The sequence below is a fragment of the Chelmon rostratus genome, chromosome 22, assembly GCF_017976325.1.
Source record: "Chelmon rostratus isolate fCheRos1 chromosome 22, fCheRos1.pri, whole genome shotgun sequence".
In the NCBI taxonomy this organism is placed as follows: domain Eukaryota; kingdom Metazoa; phylum Chordata; class Actinopteri; order Chaetodontiformes; family Chaetodontidae; genus Chelmon; species Chelmon rostratus.
This window is the reverse complement of record NC_055679.1, coordinates 20,448,588-20,473,229: the sequence shown is the minus strand read 5'-3', so window position 1 is coordinate 20,473,229 and position 24,642 is coordinate 20,448,588. Positions and strand designations below refer to the sequence as shown.

The following is a 24,642-nucleotide window of genomic DNA, read 5'->3' as shown; positions in this document are numbered from 1 at the left end:
TGTGGAGTTCCCTGAAATGAACCAACTTTCATTCTAGATCTGAATGAATCAAACAGTCTGTGAAGCAGGAAAAATAGTTTAATTTTGACAGATTCAAAAATATACAAATCAGTGATATGAAGAGCTGCGTTAACCAAAGTGTTCTTCACTCACAGTGACACTCGTATGCTCATATTTCTTCATATATATATATATTTATATATATATTTATATATATGTGCTCACAGTTCAGAGTTCAGCTCAGTGAGTCACTGTCATTTGGTTTTATATCAATTTAAATATCAGATGATCATCAGGAAGTGAGACATGCAGTCTCCATCATTATATCTCTCTTCATGTCTGTCTTCAGGTGTTTCATTATCTCTTGCTGGCCGTCCACCAGGTGGCGCCCTGCTGCCTCATAACGCTGTGTTTCTCTTGCGGGCTGAAGTGCAGGATGGTCAGGATGGCGGTGAGCGTCTGCTGCCTCCCGCTGGCGTCCTGCAGCGTCAGGAACTTGTAGATGACGTTCTTCAGGTACTCCATGTTAGCGCCCTCTCTGCTCTGATCTCTGATCAGTTTGTCGAGTTGTCCTCGCAGCTGGGACACCTCCTCGTCGTGTCGCTCTCCGTTAGCGATGAGCCTCGCCTGCAGCTGGTGAACGTCGTCCTCCAGCCGGTGTTTCTGCCGCCGCAGTCCGCCCGCCTCCACCTCCTTCCTGGCTAGCTGCTCGGCGTACAGCAGCAGCGTGGGCTCGTTGGGCATTGCGCGGCGCAGGGCCTGGCTGACGACGTCACCCTCGCTCTCCGGGGGCTCCTGCTCGTCGTCGGCCATCTTGTCGGTGTCGTTGCTGCGGCTCAGCGCGGTGGCGCGCAGCCTCTCCAGCTCCTGGTCCTTCTCGTCCAGCAGCGCCATGGTCCTCTCTCTCTGTTTGTGCAGCTCCGCCTCCAGTCGCAACAAGTTGTCGTGGTGCAGCGCCTCCACGCGCTCTACTTCCTGTCTGTGAGACTGCTGCAGCGCCGCCGCCTGCTGCTGCCACTCCTCCAGGTCACGGCGGCGTCGGGCCTCCGCCTCGTCGCTCTGGATCCGCAGATTGATGTACTTCTCTTTCAGCTCCGACAGCTGATCCCGGACTTCCTCGAGCTCCTTCACCTGGCTGCCGTCTTTGGCGTTCTTGTTCTTTAGCACCACCTGCGCTCGCACTTTGTAGCGCTCGAACTCGTCCTTAAGCTGCCGCAGCTCCTGCTGGTAGAACAGCACCGAGCGTTTGTCTCCGCCCGGCTCCGCCTCGGTCTCCGCCAGGTTCTGGACGGCCTCGTCCGGGTTCCTCTGAGCTGCTAGCAGCAGCAGCTTCTTCACTTTCTCCAGCTTCAGCTTTAGCGCGCCGACGTCCAGCTGCGACTCGTCCAGACTGAGGTCAGAGGTCGTCCTGCTGGAGGCGGCGATGGCGAGCGTCTTGTTCTCTGTGTCGAGCTGCAGGATCCGGTCTCTGAGTCTCTGAGCCGTCTGCTGGTCTTTCTGCCTCGTCTTCTCGCAGGAGCCCAGCAGCTCCGACAGTTCAGAGACTCTCTGCTCCAGACCTGCGACCCTCAGCTCTGCGGCCTGTGCACGCTCACGAGCGCGCTCCTCTGCATCACACACCTGCAAACACACGAACAGACGCATGAAACACGTGTTCATCTGACGGCATCAGAGATTTGGTGATGACTGCTGATTAGAGGAGTGGTTTAAAGCATGAAGCCCCGCAGCTGAAGCGAGGCTTCAGTCGTCTGGGATGACTTAGTTTAGAGTTTTGATCCAGAATCTGTTTAATTCTAATAAAAGCCAGTTTAGTTTTTTAGTCTTTACCTTTCTGGTGTTATAGTGGACTCGTTACAGTTAGGTTAGACCTGGTCTCAGCTTTACCTTCCTTGTCTCGAGGTGGATCTGCTGCTGGAAGTGGTTTTTCAGCTCCAGCAGCTCTCGCTGCAGTTCGTCCACTCTGGGATCTGGCTTCTTCTGGTCCTCCTTGGCGGCCTGCAGCCTCCTCCTCAGCTCGTCTCTCTCCTCCCTCACCTTGTTCAGGTGAGCCTCGGACTCCGCCCCCCGGTCCACGGCCTGTGATGTCATGAGGAGTGTGGCGGTGGTGTCCTGCAGGTGAAGCTCCGCGTCCTGTCGCAGGTCTCTCTCCTGCTGCAGGATCCTCTGCAGCTCTCGCAGCTGCTGGACATGGTCTCCCTGCTCCTGCTCCCTCTCGTGCTGCTGCGTGATGATGCGAGCGCGGCTCTCGGCCAGCTGCAGCTGCAGGGCGTGCAGCTCCGCCTCCTGTTGCGTCGTTGCGGCGGCGAGGCGGTCCTGCAGCTCCTCCACCTCCTGCTTCAGCTGACGCTTGTCGGCCTGGAAACTCGCCTCCATCCGAGACTTCTCCTGCGTCACTGTGGCCAGGGCGCTGGTGAGCGTGCCCAGCTGGCTCTTCAGCTGGGCGACTCGGCGGTCCGCCTCCAGGCTGGAAGGCGGCGTAGACTGTTGCTGCTGCTGCTCCGCCCCCACGACGCTGCTATCTGAGCCGCTGGCATCGGGTTCGGACCTCGGGGGCTGCAGGAAGAAATCATCAGGTGTTAAACTGCTGCCGGTGTCTTCACCGCAGCATCAACAGACGCACAGCTTCACACCCGCTGAGCTAAAAATGATGTTGGATTATTCCCTGAGAAAAACACACAGGTCTGACCCTGCACACAAATCTCCTCCCCTCCCCCAGGAGTGCAGGGGACACCACCGCCGTGGTGCTGCACTCCGCCGTCTCCCACCTGGACAACAGTAACACCTTTTAGCTATTAACACCATCTTACCCCCCCCAAACCGATCATCAAAATCCGTGATCTGCACATCAACACCTCCCTCTGAAACTGGATCCTGGACCTGCACTGACAACAGGCTGTCCCTCACTTCAGACAGGTCCAAGAGGAGACCGTCCACCTGTCTCAGACTGGTGGCGTCATCACAGTGTGGTAACTAGAACTGTTCCCTGTTCCCCCACCCACCCTGAATATCAAGTGAGTCCTAAAACCCACATCGGTTCAAACCAGTGGAATATCTGTTCTTGCTCATTATTTCATAATGAAAAACATACGACTGATTATCTCACCCGCTAAACATCGACACACCGACACATCCAATAAACTAAATAATGTCCTCCAGGCAGTGCTGGTCCCCGCGTCCTGTAGACTCACATACTACTGAGCCTGACAGACTGATAGAGACAGTCTGTGAAGTGCTTTGAGTCTTGATGGGGGGTCGCCGCAGCCAGCAGCTGTGAAACACATGACGACAAACTAAACTCAAACTAAAACCCTCTTGGTTCATGTCTCACTGCAGTTTAAAGAAACTCTTTACTCATTGATTCAAGAGAGCAGTGGGAGGGGGGGGCATCATATATATAATAAATATTTGGATATACAGTGTGTGTTGACGGCCCTGCTTCACCACCCCCTGCAGCTGCATCGATGCCGCTCTGATGGCAGCCTGTCGTCACGCTCTTCATCGCTCCACCAGCATCGTCTTCACGCTTGTTGCTCTGATCGTTGGTTAGTTATCAGCGTGTGTTTGCTTGATGACATTTTGTCACAAATCTTTAAAAACGTACCGTTGTGGATTTTCCCTCGGGTTCCCCCTGGTCCTCCTCACTCTGGTCCCCTCTGGTGGTCTCATTGGGCGTGTCCACAGATGCAGCAGTGTCCACGCTGTCCTCGCTGTGCAGAGAACAGCCATCCTCGGGGAGTTCTGAGGTGGTGGGGGCGTCCTGGCCCTGCTGGTTCAGGTCCACCTCCTGGTTTGCCGTCAGGACCTTCAGACTGGCCTCCAGAGCCTCCTTCTCCTTCAGAAGACTCTTATAGGCCTGGACCACGTCCTTGAAGCGGGACTGGTACTGGACCAGCTGCTTCTTCTGGGACTCGACGGTGTCCAGCAAATCCTTCCTGCTCGGACCAGCCCCGAAACTCATCCCGAACTTCTCCATGACTCCGGGGGTCTACTCGAGTCGGATCGGACTGAAGGTGTGTCAGGTCAGGTCAGACTGGATCCATCACCACGGCAGGACAAGAACTGGTTCAAGTGGGACCAAACCTGGTGAGAGAAGACGGAGACATGAAACAAACATCGGCCTCAGACTGATGTGAGGTTTCCGACACAAAGACGTCTCTGCTTTGGGTCGATGATGATGATGATGAAGTGAGTGAAGAGGAAGAAGGATCACAAATTTAAACCCGCTTTAAAGAAAATGACTTTGTGCTGTTAACCACAGTCGGGGGGGAAACAGCATCACACAGAAAGATGAAGTTCAGCAAATGATTTGTTAATAAATAATCACTCAGGCTAAAGATGTTTTTTGGTTCGACACTGGTTTTCTATTAAAGTACAGTAACACTCCATGTGATACACTGATCCACTGACACTGCCAAATCTCCTCAGATATTTAAATCTTTCATCTTTAAGTCTGGACCAGCTGCAGACCATCTTAACTCTCCTCCAGGCAGAACAGTTATCTCACAGAAACGACTGATGGAAGTGGAGTAGTGGGAGGATTTTTAGACCTGACGGGACCTTTGATACTGGGAATAACGAGGTGCTTCCACACAAACTAACTAGCATGATGCCCCCTCCTCGCCATTTCAACACACTGCCTTTCAGAACACCATACCTGTGAACCAGCTGATCAAACACAGCGCTCAGGTGTGCAGACACTCACCAACCAGCTGTGAGCACTGTACAGAGGTAACAGGTGAGTGCACCTGTCTTCAACCAAACCAGATGCAACAACATGACAACTCAGACGTTGTCCTCTGGGACAATGTGTCCTTCCTCTGATCGGCTCTGGTCCAACACTGGTTCCATCAGTTTCCACCCCAACACCTCCCACCACACTGTCCCTCCTGAACCCCACTGAGGAGTGTTTTCAGCATGGGGGTGGAAGGTTTCTGATCTCCAGCTCTATGTCAGGACCCCCCTCACTAAGCCAGGGAGGAGGCCTGAGACCACAGAGATGCAGGTCTATGCCGGGCTGGATTGTCCCCTCGCCGTCCTGTGAGCGAGGACGCAGCCTGTGATGTGGACGCAGTGCTGTGGACAGACCCGGCGAGGCCCAGACGATGCTGAGGGTTTCTGTTCTTTTCATTTTCAGATGTTTTGCTGTGTTTGTGTTCTATGTTCTATGTTCTACTGGATTTATCATCTGTTCTTCAGCCTCTGTTGATGCAGGGATGTACTGATGTGGAGAGAAATAAAAATGTTCATCAGAGCACAGTGCTGGATGATTCATGTACTTTACTCTAATAATCTCTGAAACACTCAAACCCAGACTGTAGAACTTTCACAGTGTTTCAGACTGACTCAGCAGAGCGAAGCTGCTTCAAACAGAATCACATCATATGAACCAGGAGAGCCGCGAGGTGACAGACTGGGTTTCTATAAGTTACTGTACAGTCTCGAAGGAAGTGTTTCACTTTACTAAAGATCTGTTGTTCTGCTACGTGTGTGTGTGTGTGTGTGTGTGTGGTTGTGTGAACTGTGTATGTGTGTGTGGTTGGTTGTGTGTGTGTGTGTGTGTGGTTGTGTGTGTGTGTGTGTGTGTGTGTGTGTGAACTGTGTGTAGTGTTTTGACAAAATGAGCCAGTTTTCAAAAAACAGTGAAAAAAACCTTGTGCTAAAACAATCATAAAAAACTGTAAATCATCATCATAAATCACCCCTTCCAAACTGAAACCCCCCTAACCCTAACCATAAGGCCCTAATCTGGGATCATCTCTCATATATCAGCTGTGAAGAGGCTGGGGGCAGCACATTGAACAACAGTCAGCAGGCTGCAGACTAAAGGATCAGACACACCACGGCCTCCCACAGCACAGCTCAGTGTGGACAGGGCCAGATGTGGACAGGGCCAGATGTGGACAGGAGCCTCTGCGGTCGGTTAGTGGGGACAGAACAACATCCAGTCAGTCCTCTGGTCCAGGCTCCAGACGTTCACTGACATGAAGGCAAAGCGATGAACCAAACAGCACACACACGTCTGATCGTTACACATCAAATAAATTAAGGGAATAAAAAGTTTCCAAACCTCAAACATGTTCAGTTTAATGACACCCGAAACAGAGATTAACAGGAAAACTGACACACGGAGAGAAATCGGGGAAAAGGTTTTGTTTGTTTTGTTTTGTTCTGTAGGTTCTTCATCTCCAACACCTTCATTTCCACGTTTTTAATTTTCGTATCTAAAGTGACAATATTGACACTGAGAGAGAAGAAACACATGAATGGATGCTGAGCATCAGGTTTGTCAGGTTAACCCTCACAGACCGAAGTTAACCGGAACCCTGACTTTACGCTAATGTTTGACGTTTATTAACGTTAGTCTCCGAGTTTTGACCGGTTCTTACCTGATAAATAGCACAAACTGCAGGTTGTAACACGCTGAAAACAAACAGATAATGTCTTCAATCTGATTAACTGAATGAATATGAATGTAAACTCAGAGTTTAATCTGAAGAGCTGCTGGCTATCAGCTAACAGCCGCCATGTTGGTCTCTACCGGAAGTGGGGGGGATCTGATGCTGCGTTCAAGTTCTCAGAAAAACACACCACCAAAAAGAAAAGATCATCAACTGCCAATACTGTACAATTTGTACTTAGTAACTTTACAAGGATCACAGAAGAGATTTTATAGATGATTTAGATATAGATAATATATAGATGATAGATTTATTTTCAGGAATAAAGATAAAAATCTTCCATCAGATGAAGTCTCCGTTGAAAGGTTAAATGACTGCCCGACTTTCCAGTGGAACGTGAACGAATCTTTACTTTTCGCTCTTAATAAAGTTTTGCGGTTTTTTTTTCAACCCTGTGACGTCAATTATTCCGCGTTGGCCTGGACGTGGCACCGAAGAGAAGCTGCGCCCACATCGCTGATCTCCGGTTCTTGGTCGCCTGTTCTCCGTCTCTTCTGCGGCTCTGACCAGTAGCTTCTCCCGGACTAACCGGCTGACATTCTCCCGCGTTAGGTTTTTAATCTACCGCCACTGAACCGGGACATTTTTGTTTAAAAATGGGTCTGACGATCTCGTCTCTGTTCTCCAGGTTCTTCGGGAAGAAGCAGATGAGGATACTGATGGGTGAGCATTGCGGCTAGGCTAACTAGCTCAAATGCTAACCGGCTGAAAACATTCTCCTCGTTCTGATATTAATCTTCACACCGATCTAAGTAATCTTGTTCTCGGTTGTAAGGCACCGGTTGGTTGAACAAAAACGCTTTTAGAAATTATTAAAATAAAAGATAACACAGCTATTCAGCGGTTAGCACTCCGAGCTAACAGATACTGAAGGATACGTAGCTGTTGGGAAAGACAGTTTAACGACTGTTTATAACACTTAATCTCTGTAATCATATGTTGGATTAAATGCAGTTTCAAATGTGGTAAATCTACCGCTAATTAGAGACTGTATTCTGCTGTTAAAGTCAGTTTTCTGCCGTTAATGTTCCGTATTTGTTCTTGTTTCAGTCGGTTTGGACGCAGCTGGAAAAACGACGATCCTTTACAAACTAAAGCTCGGAGAGATTGTCACCACGATCCCAACTATCGGTAACTAATCAATAAAACACTCAGGACCGCCTTGATTTGATGTGATCAACTAGTCCAGAGTGTTTTCTGTTGCTTCATGTGTGTTGGTAGCAGCTGTTTGCTCCTGACATGATAAAAACCTCGGAGCAGATCCGTCATTATAAGTCTGATATAGAGGAAGTCATTATTGTCATTATTGATTCATCTGTTGATTATTGCAGCTAAAATTCAACTATATTGAGAAAGTAAAGGTTGATTTTGGCCCCAGCCTACAGTCAAAGTTGTGATTGGCCCTAAATCTTCTCTCTGACTCAGAGTCTCTTGAACTCGGTGATTTCTCTGAATGGAGACAGACGACAGTTTCAGTGACGCGTTGAATTTAAAGATCTCTGTTTCCAAATAATCAAACTTAACTGAACAAATATAACGTTGTCTTATCTGAATGGCACATGCTTCAGTTTAGTATCTGTAGTGTAGAAAAAGGCTGATTTGACTTTTCATCAGCTGTTTGTTGTGTTTAATAATAGAGATCAGTGTGCAGGTCCTGATCTGCTGAGTCAGATCTGTGATACATTTACCTAAATGTTGCTTAAATATGTATAAATAAGTTCTCAAGATATTCATGTAATCCTTGATTGATCCACCACAGGATCACAAGCACAAGGGCAGAAATAAGTACAGATCAATAGTTAAGTTAAAAAAGAATCTAAGATAATAGAATAGAAAAAGACAGAAACTACACAGATCAGTTCAACTCAAAAGTTAATAGCACTGCAGTACACATACACATACGGTCCCCACAACTGGAGGTACACTTGAACTAATAGTGCAGTACCGTCTCAGGCAAAGTGACGCTGAAGCAGCAAAGAACAGCATTTATAAGAATAATATGAGACCGTCGATGCAACAGTGAACAGCAGAATGACGATTATAGATGAACGGAGCACGATTTAGTCCCAGCAGGAAATTTGTTTCAGCACCTTCGTGCAAAAAAGACATAAAAAAATCAACATTTCTAAAAGCTATTAACGCCATCGAAAGACTGAAGGTCCTGATTCAAACCTGGTCTTCAGTTATTGATTAGGTACTTTTACTTTACTTTTAGGTTACTTTTCTTCTGTCATCGAGATCATAATCATCATGATTAACTAGTTAAACACTGTGTGGTGCCTGATACTGATGTTTCTGATCAGCGTCTGTGGTCCGGACATCCAGACCTGACACACACGAGACCACCGATCAGAAGTCACATGACACCCTGTGGTCGATGTGTATGAATTAGTACACCGCTTCAGTCCAGTTAGACAACATGTTAGTTCTCCTAAAACAGGAGCAGAAGAACCTGATCCAAAGAGGTTTTCAGGGTGTTCAGCATCGAGTCAGTTTCATGACAGCGGTCTGAATATATCCCATCACACTCACCTGTCCGAAGGGATTCACAGTAAACGTACATGCATCCAAACCTCGTAGAAGCAACAACACGACCTGATTCTAAACTGGGACACTGTCCCTTTAAACAGGAACCTAAAACCACGTCCAGCGCTCCAGAACCAGTTCTCACACATCCACTCGTTCCTGTGTTCCAGGTTTTAATGTGGAGACGGTCGAGTACAAGAACATCTGTTTCACAGTTTGGGATGTTGGTGGTCAGGACAAGATCAGACCTCTGTGGAGACACTACTTCCAGAACACACAGGTACTGAACCAGACCAGAACCAGAGCATACAGTACTGAACCAGACCAGAACCAGAGCATACAGGTACTGAACAAGACCAGAACCAGAGCATACAGTACTGAACCAAGACCAGAACCAGAGCACACGGGCCATCTTTAGTCATTCTTTGTTTGCACAGTTAGGACAGACAGTAATAAACCATCGGTGCAGGTGAAGTGGAGGCTGGTTCAGGGACCAGAACACGTATGACCGAACCAGCAGAGGTTTGATGTGATCAGTCATCTGTCAGAGGAGGATTCAGACATCTGTATAGATAATTTCTATATAAGCTGTAACAGTTGATATTAATGACATCTCTGAGGATGTGATTGGCTGCTGTTTCTGTGACCTCTGACCCCCCCTGTGTCTTCCTGTGCAGGGTCTGATCTTTGTAGTGGACAGTAATGACAGAGAGAGAGTAGCAGAGTCTGCTGAGGAACTCTCTAAGATGGTGAGTAACTACCAGGAAGTAGAGCTGGTCTTCAGAGCTGGGGGAGTGTCAGTGCATAGCCATAGCCCTGCTGTCTATCTGTAATGCATTGTGTTTTACCTGCACATAGCCGTAGCCCTCCTGTTTATCACAGTCAGTATTCCAGTTCGTCAGCTCTGAATGCAGCATCTCTCTGTCATCGGTCACATGACTTTCTCTGCAGATCCAGGAGGACGAGCTGAAGGAGGCGGTTATTCTGGTGTTTGCTAACAAACAGGATCTTCCCAACGCCATGGGAGTCAGCGAGCTCACTGACAAACTGGGTCTGCACAGCCTGCGCAGTAGAACTGTAAGGACCAGTACTCATCAGCTGATACCTAACCCCTCCCTCCAGACTAACATGTCGTCGGTTGCTCCTGTATTAATTTGCTTCTTTGAACTCCGTCAGATGTTTCATTTGTTATCTTCGTTATCTTAAATGACACTGTGCTCGTAATTTGAAGTAAAGCTTTCTGATTGGAGCCCCATTCTCCCAAGAATGTTTGTGCGTGCTCCGCCCTCCTGAGCTGCGATTGGCTGGTACTTGTTGCCGTGACGCATTCTTCTGGTTGTGAGCCAGAAAGGCCTTTCTGATACAAAGACTTCAGGAAGTCTGGTGACATAAAGAGAGCGACCTCATGGAGTCCTCGCAGGGAGGGGGTTGTGGTGAATGAAACATCGCTGAAACGGCGGCCTGACACCAGGAGACGGCGTGAAGCCTGAAGTCATCGCTGACTTCAGTTTTCAGTTGCAGTTTGGTCGTCAGGGTTAAAGGAGACCCTGTCACAATCTGAACCATGTGTTAGAAAGGCAAACTTCTCACGTACTAACCAATCACAGCACAGCAGGGTGGGACTAGATAAACTTTATTAATCCTCACATATCACTTCATGTACTGCTGTGTATACTGTGCATATGTGACGTCTCAGCACCTGGACACACAAAAAGCTTCAGACATGAAGTTACCTGGACGACGGTTTACAGTTAGTCTGGATTAGATTAAACACATGACGAGGCCCACCTGTCCAGGTGTCCAGCTCTAATCACTGTGTTATCTGTCTGTCTGTCTCCTCAGTGGCACGTCCAGGCCACCTGTGCCACTCAGGGTACTGGTCTGTACGAGGGTCTGGACTGGCTGTCCAGTGAGCTGTCGAAACGTTAGCCCGCCTGACAGGAAACAGGAAGCAGCTGACAGATTTCATCAACTGAATTCACCGTGTACAAACTGAGGAAGAGGAGGAGCATTGCAACGGACTGTTTTTGTTTGTTTTTTTAAATTATAAATGTCTGTCTGTCTGTAGGAGGAAGTGATGTCATGGACTCTGAGCTCACTTTGATTTCCCATCATCCTTTTCTGTCCTTCCTGCAGATGTTTGTTACATCTTTTTTGTTTTTCTTTTAATCCGCATGTTTTAACTCAGAATCATGTCACAGGATGTTATGGAAAAGGAGGGGCGGGGTTAACTACAGGTGACAGTGTACCTGTGGCCAGGGGGCGGGGTTAACTACAGGTAACAGTGTACCTGTGGCCAGGGGGTGGGGTTAACTACAGGTGACAGTGTACCTGTGGGCAGAGGGCGGTGTTAACTTTAGGCAACGTGTACCTGTAGGCAGGGGGCGGGGTTAACTACAGGTGACGCCTACCTGTTGACACGGGGCAGGGTTGGTAGGGGGCAGGTTTACTGCAGGTGACAGTCACCTGGTCGTGTGATGACTCATTCCACAGAGCCGAACCTGAAGGCGTCGTCATTCCTTAACAATGTGAAGAAGAAGCAGAGAGACTGATGATGCAATAAAGTTTTTTTCTTCTCAGCTGTTTCCTGTGAATCTTGATTCTTCAGGTTAGACATGAAACGTCTTAGAATCAGCTGTCGACCTCGTCTTAACGAAATCTGTTGATTCTGTGCTGATCACGTTGTGATAAGTTAAAAATTGTTTGCAGTTTCTCCTTAAAACAAGAAAATACAGGCAGATTTTCAGGTTAGAAACATTTTTATTTCAGGTAGTAAGTTTTTTACTAAAGTAAAATTTCTTGTTGGCAGGGAAATAATGACTAATATTTTGTTATAATGTGAAGAAAATCCTCTTAGAAACTTGGTGTCGTCTCACGGTGTCAGTATGATGTCAGATCATGTTATGACGTCTTTCATTTAACTCTTCTGTCCTAACGACGTTTTGTTCAATTTAACAATGTTTCAGTTCGTTAAGGACACAGACTGATGGTCTGTAATTAATTGATTATCTGATGAGGACACAGACTGATGGTCTGTAGTTAATTGATTATCTGATGAGGACACAGACTGATGGTCTGTAGTTAATTGATTATCTGATGAGGACACAGACTGATGGTCTGTAGTTAATTGATTATCTGATGAGGACACAGACTGGTGTCTGTAGTTAATTGATTTAAAAACTGAAAATCGTGAGATTTAAATAATTTTATTTTCAATCACAGGCAGGTTAAATCAAATCCAAACATACAAAACTTGATGTAAATCAAAAACAGACGGACAGAGTTAGAAATATCTGACTTCCAGCTGCAGGTCGCTCTGACGAACAATCTGTTGACCTCCGACCATCATCAGACCACCTGACTGCCACCATGCTTCCTGTTGATCCGGCTCTAAACAGTGATTGGTTCTTGCTGGTTGTTCTGACGTTTGACCACAAAGACTTTCTGACCAGAAACCGTCACAGTGTAAACGAAATCCTCCAGAATCACTGAGGAGAGAACAGACTACCTGTCAGTCCAGGTGAGCGGGTTACCTGTCGATCGCTTGTCTGACAGAGAGTGTGTGTGTGTGTTACCTGACATGCGTTTGAAGGGCAGCTCAGCTGATCCAGGTAACCTGAATCGACTTGCTGTCCGAATCATCTGCATCATCACACCTGCAGTGTGTTCGTCATTCTCCAGCTCACCTGCAGACTGATGAGGAGGCACACAGAGGTCAAAGGTCAGAAGGGTTATAGCGGGATGAAAAAGATTCTGAAAGTTTGACATGAAAAGTGAGACTTTATCAGGAAATGTATAACATTTTATAAATTTCCTGATAAAGTCTGAGATGGTTTTTATCTGTTTATCTTGAGGTGTACATGTATGACACTCTCCACACCAAACTCTATTCAAAATGCAATCAATTTAATATTTTCTTGTAATCTAATTCCTATGACACTTATGAGTAATTCTGTAATAGCTGAATGGTTAAGCAATAACTAATTCCAACACCAAGAATTCAAACAGTTTAAAGTTGTCTTGCAGAATTTCACTTATTGATCATCAAGGGTCAAATGTCAGGTCAGCAATGTTTTACCCAGAAAGCAACGGTGAATCACTTCTTACTATGTTGAAAATGTGTTTATACTTGGTTCACATGTACGGCTAGCTGCAGTAATGTTAAATTGATTAAATTGTGAATGGAGTCTGGTGTCAGCAGTCCCACTTAGCCTCGGGGGTGATACAACTTTACTAGATGCAGATCAATATATGGGAAAGGCAGAGAGTTGAATGGAGTTTGGTATGCTGTTTCATGTGAAATAGGGGACACTCACGGCAAGAACTCCGTCCTCGCTGATGACCAGATACCCGAGCTGATCCGGGATCCGCTCCAGACCCGCAGTCAAAGCTGCTGTCGCCTGAAAACAACGCAGGACCAGGCTGAGCTAGCAGGCTAACTGCTAACAGGCTAATCGACATCAGTAAATGCTGATAAACTGTGAACTCCCAGTCACATAAACGTCCCAGTGAAGGTTCAAATAACGTTGTATCAAGTAGAAAGCAAAGAATCTGGACTCACCATTCTTCTTCTTGGCTTTTTAACAGCTGTTTTCCTGCAGCATTTCCGTCTATCTACCGGATTATCATGTGACTGATGAAGCATTCAGGCGCTGTCGGAAATCCAAAAGTATACAAATGTATTTTAAAATGTGTCACCTCAGCGTACACTTTATTTCATGATGAACTTGTTTTTTCTGCATTTCCAAGTTTTTGTTTAAGGGCATTTTTCCCTCACCATCTGTTTGCTGATGGGGAACTGTTGGGTCTCTGCAGATGAACAGTCTGGTCCTGTCCTGTTTCATAAGTGTCCTGAGTCAACTTCTGCTGTGATTTGGCACTGCATAAATAGAACTGACATTGAACTGTCTGTTCATTTGATTATCTTTTACATTATATTTTAGAGAGTGCATTATAACAAGCTGATGACTCGTTTCTGTGGAGCATCTTTGAATTCTTGTAGAAATTCTAAAAAGTTAACGTGCACAAGCACCATTTGTGGATATCTATTCATCCACGTGTTGTTTCCAATAGCTGTGTTTATATGTAGTAATAGTAATAATAAAGATAATTATGAGGAACATTCGTAAAGAACTTTTCCAAATCAACGTTGCAAAGTGCTTAATACACAAAATGATAAACAAAAATTGTGACATATTAACTCAGTTTTTTAATTATGTATGATTACAGTTTGCACTGTTACACGCACAACTGTAAAAAATACTAGGTTTGGGACTTATGAGTTACGATGAGATTAATGATTTATATAAATGGCAACTAAAGTATAAAGGAACTGCTAGGGAAAGATACTACAAAATAAAACTTTATTGATGTCACTCCGGGGAAACTAAATCTTTACAGGGAGCAAGAATAAAAAGGAGACATAGAAAAAGAACAAAAAAGGCAATGAAAGAGGTCACAAAATAAAATCAGTGGTCAAAGATGTAAAGCGTTACTATTATTAACAAAAAAAGGCAAAAAAGCAAAAAAAATCTAGTAATTCTGTGGTGAAACACAACAACAAGAGGTTCTTGTCACAGAGAACACCTGTTTGATCAAACCAAATTAACGTTTGTACTTGTGACTTTCGAATATTAGAGGCTGATATTTACAGTGAGCACGTGAAGGCAGCATAGTGAGTGCAAATATGACGTTGCTGTTTTCGTTTCGCGGGAAGTCAAGCTTCTGTTTAATGGATCGAATCTGTTCAAACTAAATTATGATTGGTGCGGTGAAAGGAGCGGCGCTTCCGGCTCCAGCTGTTGAAATGTTTAATCATCGGTTTGTGTTTCTCATGTTTCCCTCAGAGCAGCAGGGGGCGCGCTCACATTTCTAAAGCGGAAGTGTCGGTCAGCTGACCTCGTCACGTGATCGTAGCATCTGTCAGCAAACAGCTGAAGTGTTTTCTCGTCTTTACTCGGTGAAATCGTGACATTTGGAGCTCTGAGATGGCCGGCCGCGGGAAACTGATCGCCGTCATAGGCGATGAGGACACGTGCACCGGCTTCCTGCTCGGTGGGATCGGCGAGCTCAACAAGAACCGGAAACCGAATTTCCTGGTGGTGGAGAAGGACACGAGCATCACGGAGATCGAAGAGACCTTCAAGTAAGAACCTTCATCACATGCACACAGACTGTGATCATACTGTGGAGTCATGAACCAAAGTCCATTCAAAACTCGATTTATTGAAATGTTAACCTTCACATTCACTGATTGATTACTCACGAGGGCCCAAATGTCAACAAAGTACACAAATAATCCATCAAGAGGCCGAGTCTACAATCCATCTTAATCGGAATATTAATTTAAATGAATCTGTAATTAACTAATAAATTACTGCTGATTCTGCTGTGATTAAATGTTAAAGCAGCAGCTGAACTGCAGTCCGTTCATGTTATGGTTGACCCTCTGTCACGTGACCCCCTACGAGCTTTGAGTCATGTGACCTTCTGTCACATGACCTTCTGCATCACTCCTCAACCTTCAGGAATTTTGTTTCATCTGCCCCACTGCGATATTCACAGTTTTAAAGCATTTATAGATAAGAAGCCAAGTAAATAATTCTGATCAGTGATCAATAAGTTTGGTTGATCAGCATACTTTTCAGTCTGCAGACATGATAGCAACAGGAGACCCAACCTCCCCAGTTTTTCAGAGGCTGCATTCTGGTGAATTTCAAATCCCATGATGTAGACATGCGATGAACTGAGGGGGGGCGGCTGGGGTCTGGTTCTCAGGGGGTCAACCATGTTTCCATAAGGCAGAGGACTCGTCCGTCCTGTGGTACTTCATCCAGCTTGTCCTCCACAGACTGGAGGACAAGGTGCCCTGATCCTGACCCACCGTTGCTCATGTTGTCCCTCTTAGAATCAAACCCTTCTCAGGGATCTGAATTCACCAACAGCTGCTAACAGTTCAGAAGACATCAGCGATCCAGCTTCAACATCTCTGTCATCTCATTCATTCCTTCACTCATTTATTTAACCGACACTGACACCAAACTCCATTCAACAACCAGGCAATTAAAACTGTACCTCTACAACATACAACATGATAACGAGAACCTTCAGATTTTGTGATATTAATGAAATTAAAGAGTGTCCAGTAATTCCCCACATTCTTAAATGTTTTTTATTCATTGCTAAAGTATCTGAAGTATCTTTCACACTAAGTGAAGATCAGCCACCATCCTGGACAAACAGCTGAGTGTCTTTGGTTAGCAACCCGTCTCCTGTGTCCTCTGCTTTGACTGCACTTGGGAACTTTAAAACCATTTTTAAAAAAAACCCTTTAAAGTTTGACTCCATCAGTTCCTTCTAGACAATAACTGCATGTAATCCCTTTAATAATCTGCCAACGTTTAGTTTGAATCAGATGGCACCGTCACCAGAAGCTCCTCTCCAGTCTCAGAACGCGGTCATTAATCCGGTTTTCCTCTTCCAGGAGCTTCTTGGCTCGCAACGACATCGGCATCATCCTCATCAACCAGTTCATCGCCGAGATGATCCGTCACGCGATCGACGCCCACATGCAGTCGATCCCGGCAGTGTTGGAGATCCCGTCCAAAGAGCATCCGTACGACGCGTCCAAGGACTCCATCCTGCGCCGCGCCAAGGGCATGTTCTCCGCGGAGGACTTCCGATAGACTCCGAACTGCCCCCAACACAAACACACTCTGTTTACACCTCGACGGAAACGTCCTCGACTTGTTGTTTGTCTGTACAGTGGTGGTGAATTAACTGGATCAATAACTGAATATATTGATTTGTGCTGTGTTCCTCTTCACATCTTATTTCTCTCTTCATTTCTGCCTCCTGGAAATCGAAGTGATTTTCAGGAAGTGGACGATGTGTCAGCGTTCATGTGACTGAGTCATTTTTAGAGCTGAGTTTTTCCTTCCTGTCTGTTTGTTGTCTGTGTTCGTTCCACATGTTTCATATTCAGCTCTAACAGATGTGACAGATGTTAGAAAATAAATTAAATGTTGTGATTTTCTGCTTCTGCTGTTTCATTCATCAAATGAGGATTTCATGAGGCAAAATGCCAAAAAGTACATATGACACGAAACATCTTTACTGATAAAGTAGACTATTACTTATATATTATATATATATATGTGTGTGTGTGGGGGGGGGCAGACAGCTACAGGAGGATGCTGGAGGAGCACCTTCAGGACACAACAGCTGAAAACCACCCCAGGCCACAGCCGTGACAGCCAGGGGGGCTGTAGAATTTCAAAGACTATACACAGATTGCACATGAAATGGTGTGTGTGACTGACTGTGTGTATCTATGTAAATATGTGTGTGTGTGTATGTACGTGTGTATGGATGTGTGTGTGTATGGTTATATGCATGTGTGTAAGTAAATATGTGTGTGTGCGTGCGTTTATGAATGTATGTACACACAGTATGTGTGTATGTGTGTGTATGTATGTGTGTATGTACGTGTGTGTGTGTGTGTGTGTGTATGTATGGATGTGTGTGTGTGTGTGTGTGTGTATGTACGTGTGTGTGTATGTACGTGTGTGTGTGTATGTGTGTGTGTGTGTGTGAGTATGGATGGATGGATGTGTGTGTGTACGTGTGTGTGTGTGTGTGTACGTGTGTGTGTGTGTGTGTACGTGTGTGTGTGTGTGTGTGTGTGTACTGTTAATGAATGAATTACTGCTCTGAAACGATCTCTTGCTGAGGATGAACAGCACCAGCGACAGGAAGCAGGTTTCACTCTGCATGCTGATGTCATGATTACATCATCCTGTCTGACTTGACCTCCATTTTTTGTCTCACGTGAGCAGCAGGAGGTCAGAGGTCAGAGGTCAAAGGTCAGGGCGCTTCTCGTGAATCACAGCTGATAAAGAGAGAGAGTAAATATTGAAAGAACACTGAGAGTGATCATCACTCACCTGCAGACCTTCAGCCGACCTTCACAGGACCACAGGAAGTGTTTGCTGTCAACACTGATAAGTTTCAGTCTGACCTCAGGTCTGTTGACACTGAAACAAACTGAGGACAGTATAAATACAGTCGCTACAGTGAGACTGACAGACCCCCCTGCATGGTGTGGTCAGAGATGGAGTCTTTTCAGTCTGTCCCTCTCTTTATGATGATGATGGTTTTTATCTCTGCTGGTCCTCTTCCTCCTTCACTCAACAACTCCAGGTGAGATTTAAACTGCTGATCAATATCTGCTCCAGAGATTAAAGCTCCAGAGAATCAATGAACTCAGTGTGAGTTCTGATCGTGGAGACGTTTCTGATGAGGATTCTGTTTCCTGTTTGCAGACCTGATGATCAGAACACCGCGACACCTCACCTGCTCAACAACAAAGAGGAAAACTCCACCAGGTGAGTCTGAACTACAGACGACTCACGTCCACATGAAAGATCCAGATCAGGTTAAAAAATACACAAGAAATCTCGGAATTATCAGATCAGAGTCTCGTACATGATAATGACTTAGTTACAGATGGATCTCATGATTATCAGATCAGACTCTTTATTGATCCGGCAGAGGGGACGTAGCGATCAATAAGCAAACTTAAAGAAAGAAAACAGAAACTGTAAAGAGGAGTTGACTCAAAATGCAGTGCAGGTTCAAATGTTACGACAGAATCAGAAGGATTATGACAGTTTCCTCCCTGCAGCTTTCAAAACGCTGCTTATAAAAGCCAGCTTAGACCAGTCTGTCATCTCTACCTACAGACCAGTCTCCAAGCCTTTAAATGGTTCAGATCTTCTCTAACTGATCCTTCTACTGTGTGTGTCCACTGATTATCACCCCTCTCATAAAACAGACACGTCATGTGGTGTCCCGCAGGGCTCTGTCTTAGGTCTTGTTCTTTTACAGTCTTTATATCAGTCTTTACCACTTGACAATATTATTAATTTCCAGTTATGCAGATGATGCCCAGCTGTACATGAGCTGGTGGATGACTCAGAACGTCTTACAGTTAAAGCTGAGAGAGAACACCTACATTTACTGACACTAAACACCAAGGACCTGTACCTTCTTGTTTGGTCCTCTTTTCTTCACTTGTAAACTGCAGCTGGACGGAGTCCAGGAAAAGTTTCCCCACGGGGACAATAAAACTATATCTTATCTTATCTGACTAAGCTGTCCTTTTATGATTGAAGGAATATTTCCAGAGCAGAGCGTTTCTCTCTCAGGCAGACAGGGAACAGTTAGTCCTGGTTTAACCTCCAGCAGGCTGGACGACTGTCTGCTGAGTCTAAGAAAGCTATCGGTCAGTTCCAGCTGGTCCAGAATCAGCAGCAGCTGTTCTGATGAAAACCAGAGAGTCCACATTGCTCCAGTCTGGAAACCTTTCCACTGGTGACCTGTCTGTATCTGAATTCACCCTAAAAGTCTTGGTGACTGTCCGACATGGCTGAGACACACGAGCCTGCGAGGTTTCTAGAGACTAAAGAAGTAGAAGGCACAGAGAGGCAGCCTTTATTAGTTACAGTCTTATAACTGCAGATCAGTTTGACTTAGTTTGTTGTTAAGATGCAGAATCTCATATCACAAATAGAATAATAATTCATCTGTTTCTCTATCTGACATGCATATTTTACAATATGAGAGATTTTTAACTTCTGTCTGTCTTGTCTCTGTGATGTGATGAAAGAATCTTTTCTTCTGTTCTTTGTGCTTCATCTGCAGATTTGAGTTTCGTCAAAGCGTCAACGACTCGCTGGGAAACGTCACGCAGTGAGTGCAGAAAATATTCAGTGATGACGACACGTCACACACCTGCAACACTATTCATGTTTTACATGTTCAGAACTGAACTTCACCTTAATAATTCTTAAATTTTCCAAAGAAAAAACTGCTGCAGCTTTAATAAAGACGATTGTGTCATTTTTAAAGAATAAGACTTTATTTAATTCAGTTTTCTCTTCTTCCTCAGAGAAGTCACATCCAACACCTGGGAGAACGAGCCCGGTTCACCTTCTCTCATGTACATAGATTCATTTGAGACGTCTTTAAAATCTGACTTCAGATCTGAAATCCAGCTCAGACTCTTCTGTTTTTGTTTCCAGGTTTGATCTTCAACCAGAAAGATTGTAAGATTTTTCTCTTCATTAAATATTTAGTAGATATTCACCTGGTCAGATTTGATTAACCTGTAAGTGAACAGGTGAAACCAGAAGTTCCTCTCCTGCCAGGAGACTTTATATCTCTGAGAAATGAGCTGATTGGCCGAGGAAAACAACAGTTTTTATCTCGATATCTTTTTAACATTTATAAAAAATGCTTTCCTTTAATGACATCATCATCCCCTGGGAGAACTGATCAAGCTGTGATCACGAGAAAATGAATATCATCGTTATTAAATCCTAATCAAGCAATGTGAGCTTTACTGTGACCTTTTGTCTCCACTCACTGAGGTTTAATTCAGCCAATCAGATGATTCTCCCGTCGGCAGGACGCGTCTCAGACAGGATCAAGCTCTGCTGGCACAACTCCACGTTTATTCATAGCTCTAATAGTAATAAGAATAAGAACTTTATCTGTAAAGCACTTTTCATACAAAAGGAAATGTAGCACAAAGTGCTTTACAATCAAATGTAAAGAAAATAAAGAAGAACCCCCCCACGCCGCCCACACACACCCACACACACCCACAAACACCCACACTCACCCACACACACCCACACTCACCCACACACACCCACACTCAAGAGCACACAAACACACAATAACAAACACAAACACTCCCGTTACATCGTGATGAACGAGGTTCTGAGGAAACGCCATCTGGAATTAAAAATAAACTAAATGAAATGAAATGAGGAAACACGGGAGATAAATTTAAAATGTTAAAACAGTAAAAACAAATAAAACGGAACAAATGAATTATATATTTAAAATAGAATAAATAAAATAAAATAAAATGGATTAAATAAAAAAATCTCTGCAGCTCTGCTGGGTTCATGTGGTAAAAGCAGGTTAGATAAATACGAAGGAGCAGGACCATTAAGAGCTTTATAAACCAATACGAGGATTTTAAAATCCGTCCTAAAAGGCGCAGGAAGCCAGCGCAGAGACTTTAAACCGGTCTACTGTCAGCTCTCTTTCTGCTCTTTGTCAGCATTCGAGCAGGTGAGTTTTGGAGTAATTGTATTTGGATAATAGTTTTTAGGGAGACCAGAAAGGAGAGCATTGCAGCCATCAATCCTGCAGGTAATCAAAGCATGAATGAGTGTTTCTGCATTGGCTTGAGATAGAAACTGGCAGACGTTGGCGATGTTCTTTAAATGATAAAATGCCTTTAATGTGACGTCCTTTAAATGAGCCTCAAATTCAATCCTGCGTCAGATTTTTAACTTGTTGACATGAGCTAAAAGAGACGGCTTGTCCTGGTTGAGCTGTAGAAAGTTCTCTGCCATGCAGGATTTAATGTCTGACATACAGTTAAAAAGGACATCAAGTGGTCCCGTGTCATCAGGAGACACGGCAATGTAAAGTAGTGTGTCATCTGCATACTGTGAAACTGTGAAAGTTGATGCCGTGCCTCCTGATGACATTTCCAAGTGGTAGCATGTAAAGATTAAAAAGGGTTGGACCTAAAATTGACCCCTGGGGAACACCGCATTTCATTTGATAAAAACTAGATGTGTTCACTGATGCTGACAGAGGACTTCCTGTCTGTGAGAGATGATTTGAACCAGTTAAAATCATATTTAAACGCTGCACTCAAACCTAAAAGCACAAAGACAGACAGCATTTTTGACCTGCTGTCACTGACAACTCACTAATGCTGTGTCTGAGCTGTGATATTTTCTAAAACCAGACTGATATATTTCAACCTTGATGTCACAACTCTATCTTCTGTTTATATTCACAAAATCAAGGTCAAAATGGTGTTTCAAACCTGTGTCACCTGTGGTCTCCATCTTTACCTGTCTCACCTGTGGTATCCCTCCTTAGCGCAACCTACCGCAGAGAAGGCTGTGTCCTCTCCACCTGTCTGACAGCAAACCTCGGCTCCGCCCTGCAGGGCGGGGACGAGACGGCGGGCGGAGCCACCACCGACCCATTCGGCATTGGAAAGAAATGACAGGAAGCAGCTGTTAAACCTACGAAGTCACCATCATCATCATCGTAACCATCGACACACCTGCAGCAGAGCCTGATGGTTTTATTTTCACCGTGTTAGAAAATATCGGAAATCAAAAATCAAACGTACCTGTGGATAAAAAAACTGTCACTACGACTCCCAGGGTGCATTTAGTCAAAAACGATCCAGTCATAGAGCTTCACATTCTGGTGATGAGTTTGGGTTTGAATGCTCCTCCACTCTGCCGTGTGACCAGTCTCTGTTTCATGGCAACAGCAGCTGAGGCTCATGGGTATTGTAGTATTTACAGACAGCTCAAAGCTCAAACCTGTAAATAACTGAAACACGCTGTATGCTGTTCGAATGATCCAGGAGACGTTCTGAGTGTCTTCTTCTCAGACTCCTCCAACGTTGAAAAGACATCACTCGAGCAAATGAGAGATGAGAGTCGACGATATTCAGCAGGAGGTCCCTCCGAGTCCCCTCTGGACCGGCTTCATGTTTGGACCGTGGGAGGGAAATACGAGGAGAGAATGACAAACGCTTCAGACTCAGTAGTCACAGCCGCGCCTGGTGTACATCACAGTTTGAGTGGAGAGAAACTGGACCTGAAACCGGGATCCTGAACAGTCCGGCACAGTGTGACTGTGGTTCAGACTTTTGTTTTTACTTCACTTTTCCTGCTCAAAAGTCTTTTTTAACATTTGTTTCTGATTAATCAGGATTTTTCTGTCAGTTTGTGCACAGCTCTAAAAACTACAATACCCATGATCCTCTGTGGCTGTTGCTATGCAGAACAAGCCAGTCGGGGAATATGAAGCTCTGTGATTGGATGTTTGCTAGTGAAATGCTCTCCGTAGATATTTTCTAACATGCTGTGTTCACGAGCCTGTTTGTCTGTCAATAAACAGCATTTATTAAACGGACTCATGGAGTCAAACTAAACAGTGAATAAATGAACAGAGAGGACTACAGGAGGTCAGAGATTAAAGGTCAAAGGTCACACAGACGCTGGTGAAATCATAAAGTGACGATGTTCGTTCTTCACATGGCTGATCAACAGGGGGAGTCGCTCAACAACAAACAGAAACCGGCTTTTACTGATCTCTGCTGATCACTACTCGTTAGCAGATCCATTGATAGTTGCATTAATTCCTCCTGTTCACACTGATCAGTTCATTCAACTGATGTATTGATGTATTGATCGTGCAGGACGACCGTCTTCTGATCCTTTCGGGCACAGGAAGTGACATCAGACTGACCAATCAAAGAGGATTGATTTCATTTTTTTCTAAAGATTTTGTCTTAATCTCATCCTTTAATTGTTTTTCTTTTGGAAAACGAGTCCTTTCAAACACTCTCAGCGCTGCAGCATCACGTTCACGTCAGAACTTCCTCATTTCTTGATTGTTTTGAATCAAAGGGAGACACAGTTTTCATGCATGTATAAAACAGCTTTCCATGAACTTTGGGTCTGTCTTGGATAGGCGCTTTTTTGATTTTTAAAACTGGACTGGTCTGGGGATAATAAAGGTTTTTAATGATGTTCTTGGTTTGGTGGTGGTGTGGCTGGAGTTTAGCTTCCCTTTTTCTGAGTTTATCAGTTTAACCCATGCTCCGGCTTGCTTCCCCTGTCATAATAATCCAATATAAAAGATAAAATATCTGTAAAACTTTCCAGTTCTGAATGAAGGACCTGTGGTAGTTCCTTCTTACAGGGTGGATGCAGCAGTCTGTTACTGAAGGAGCTGCTGAGGCCCCCACTGTGTAGGGGGTGGGAGGGGTTGTCAATGATGGATGTCTGCTTGGCTAACATCCTCCTCTCACCTACATCCTCAGTGGTGTCCAGAGGACAGTCCAGGACAGAACCAGGTCTCTTTCTGTCCCTCTCAGAGCTTCCACAGCCCCAGCAGACCACTGAGTAAAAGACTGCAGATGCAACCACAGAGTCATAGAAAGTCCTCAGTAATGTCCTACATACTCCAAAGGACCTCAGTCTTCTCAGCAGATGGAGACAACTTTTGTCCTTCCTGTACAGGACATCAGTGTTAGTGGACCAGTCCAGTTTATGGTTTAGGTGTACACCAGGTATTTGTACTCCTCCACGATCTCAATGTCAAATCCCTGGATGCACAGCGGTGTAGTCTGTGGTGCTTTCCTGCAGAAGTCTATCACCATCTCCTCGTTCTTGCTGGTGTTGATGTGCAGGTGGTTTAGTCCCGCCAGTCGACAAAGTTAGTGATCACTTCCCTGTATTCCAAGTCATTCCCTTGTGATACACATCCAACGATGGCTGTATCATCAGAGAACTTCTGGAGGTGGCAGCTGGTTGTGTTTTGTCTGAAGTCCGATGTGTAGAGGGTGAAGAGGAGAGGAGAGAGGACAGTACCCTGTGGAGCCCCGGTGCTGCAAACTGCCACATCCAACACACAGTCTGGAAGCCTCACATACTGCGGTCTGTTGGTGAGGGAGTCGATGGTCCATGCAGCCAGGTGACAGTCTACTCCAGCTCCTTCCAGCTCCCCCCTCAGCAGTGACGGCTGGATCGTGTTG

At 45.2% G+C, this 24,642-nt stretch overlaps 5 protein-coding genes across 5 annotated transcripts; 3 read left to right on the top strand and 2 right to left on the bottom strand.

Moving 5' to 3' along the window:
- Nucleotides 1-63: 63 nt before the first annotated feature.
- gcc1 (GRIP and coiled-coil domain containing 1) lies at nucleotides 64-6,528 on the bottom strand. The gene is made up of 4 exons (XM_041963990.1): nucleotides 6,387-6,528; nucleotides 3,602-4,080; nucleotides 1,885-2,553; nucleotides 64-1,620 (listed from the first exon to the last, which is right to left on the bottom strand). The coding sequence occupies exons 2-4, from the start codon at nucleotides 3,971-3,973 to the stop codon at nucleotides 358-360; spliced, it is 2,304 nt and encodes a 767-aa protein (XP_041819924.1). The 5' UTR covers nucleotides 3,974-4,080; nucleotides 6,387-6,528; the 3' UTR covers nucleotides 64-357.
- A 335-nt stretch (nucleotides 6,529-6,863) lies between these two features.
- LOC121625451 (ADP-ribosylation factor 4) lies at nucleotides 6,864-11,563 on the top strand. The gene is made up of 6 exons (XM_041963525.1): nucleotides 6,864-7,121; nucleotides 7,509-7,589; nucleotides 9,155-9,264; nucleotides 9,662-9,733; nucleotides 9,936-10,061; nucleotides 10,827-11,563. The coding sequence occupies exons 1-6, from the start codon at nucleotides 7,055-7,057 to the stop codon at nucleotides 10,911-10,913; spliced, it is 543 nt and encodes a 180-aa protein (XP_041819459.1). The 5' UTR covers nucleotides 6,864-7,054; the 3' UTR covers nucleotides 10,914-11,563.
- Nucleotides 11,564-12,174: 611 nt separating this feature from the next.
- On the bottom strand, nucleotides 12,175-13,618 carry lamtor4 (late endosomal/lysosomal adaptor, MAPK and MTOR activator 4). The gene is made up of 4 exons (XM_041964247.1): nucleotides 13,546-13,618; nucleotides 13,301-13,384; nucleotides 12,560-12,677; nucleotides 12,175-12,472 (listed from the first exon to the last, which is right to left on the bottom strand). The coding sequence occupies exons 1-4, from the start codon at nucleotides 13,546-13,548 to the stop codon at nucleotides 12,375-12,377; spliced, it is 303 nt and encodes a 100-aa protein (XP_041820181.1). The 5' UTR covers nucleotides 13,549-13,618; the 3' UTR covers nucleotides 12,175-12,374.
- Nucleotides 13,619-14,877: 1,259 nt separating this feature from the next.
- atp6v1f (ATPase H+ transporting V1 subunit F) lies at nucleotides 14,878-17,014 on the top strand. The gene is made up of 2 exons (XM_041964258.1): nucleotides 14,878-15,129; nucleotides 16,468-17,014. Exons 1-2 carry the CDS (start codon nucleotides 14,972-14,974, stop codon nucleotides 16,667-16,669), a joined length of 360 nt encoding a protein of 119 aa, XP_041820192.1. The 5' UTR covers nucleotides 14,878-14,971; the 3' UTR covers nucleotides 16,670-17,014.
- A 1,071-nt stretch (nucleotides 17,015-18,085) lies between these two features.
- zgc:193726 (uncharacterized protein LOC561161 homolog) lies at nucleotides 18,086-23,320 on the top strand. The gene is made up of 6 exons (XM_041964329.1): nucleotides 18,086-18,185; nucleotides 18,308-18,370; nucleotides 19,689-19,736; nucleotides 19,936-19,986; nucleotides 20,069-20,092; nucleotides 21,960-23,320. The coding sequence occupies exons 1-6, from the start codon at nucleotides 18,097-18,099 to the stop codon at nucleotides 22,087-22,089; spliced, it is 405 nt and encodes a 134-aa protein (XP_041820263.1). The 5' UTR covers nucleotides 18,086-18,096; the 3' UTR covers nucleotides 22,090-23,320.
- The last annotated feature ends 1,322 nt before the right edge of the window (nucleotides 23,321-24,642 follow it).

Excerpts from the sequence above, each read along its gene's own strand:
- LOC121625451 (XM_041963525.1), top strand. The coding sequence starts at position 7,055 with ATGGGTCTGACGATCTCGTCTCTGTTCTCCAGGTTCTTCGGGAAGAAG. Across the intron at positions 7,590-9,154 it reads CACCACGATCCCAACTATCG|GTTTTAATGTGGAGACGGTC; the intron begins GTAACTAATCAA and ends CCTGTGTTCCAG. Across the intron at positions 9,265-9,661 it reads ACTACTTCCAGAACACACAG|GGTCTGATCTTTGTAGTGGA; the intron begins GTACTGAACCAG and ends CTTCCTGTGCAG.
- gcc1 (XM_041963990.1), bottom strand. The coding sequence starts at position 3,973 with ATGGAGAAGTTCGGGATGAGTTTCGGGGCTGGTCCGAGCAGGAAGGAT. Across the intron at positions 2,554-3,601 it reads CCGAGGGAAAATCCACAACG|CCCCCGAGGTCCGAACCCGA; the intron begins GTACGTTTTTAA and ends TTCTTCCTGCAG. Across the intron at positions 1,621-1,884 it reads TCCACCTCGAGACAAGGAAG|GTGTGTGATGCAGAGGAGCG; the intron begins GTAAAGCTGAGA and ends GTGTGTTTGCAG.
- atp6v1f (XM_041964258.1), top strand. The coding sequence starts at position 14,972 with ATGGCCGGCCGCGGGAAACTGATCGCCGTCATAGGCGATGAGGACACG. Across the intron at positions 15,130-16,467 it reads GAGATCGAAGAGACCTTCAA|GAGCTTCTTGGCTCGCAACG; the intron begins GTAAGAACCTTC and ends TTCCTCTTCCAG.
- zgc:193726 (XM_041964329.1), top strand. The coding sequence starts at position 18,097 with ATGGAGTCTTTTCAGTCTGTCCCTCTCTTTATGATGATGATGGTTTTT. Across the intron at positions 18,186-18,307 it reads CCTTCACTCAACAACTCCAG|ACCTGATGATCAGAACACCG; the intron begins GTGAGATTTAAA and ends TCCTGTTTGCAG. Across the intron at positions 19,987-20,068 it reads CCCGGTTCACCTTCTCTCAT|GTTTGATCTTCAACCAGAAA; the intron begins GTACATAGATTC and ends TTTTGTTTCCAG.
- lamtor4 (XM_041964247.1), bottom strand. Across the intron at positions 12,678-13,300 it reads GCGAGGACGGAGTTCTTGCC|TCTGCAGGTGAGCTGGAGAA; the intron begins GTGAGTGTCCCC and ends CCTCCTCATCAG. Across the intron at positions 12,473-12,559 it reads GCCCTTCAAACGCATGTCAG|TGATTCTGGAGGATTTCGTT; the intron begins GTAACACACACA and ends TTCTCTCCTCAG.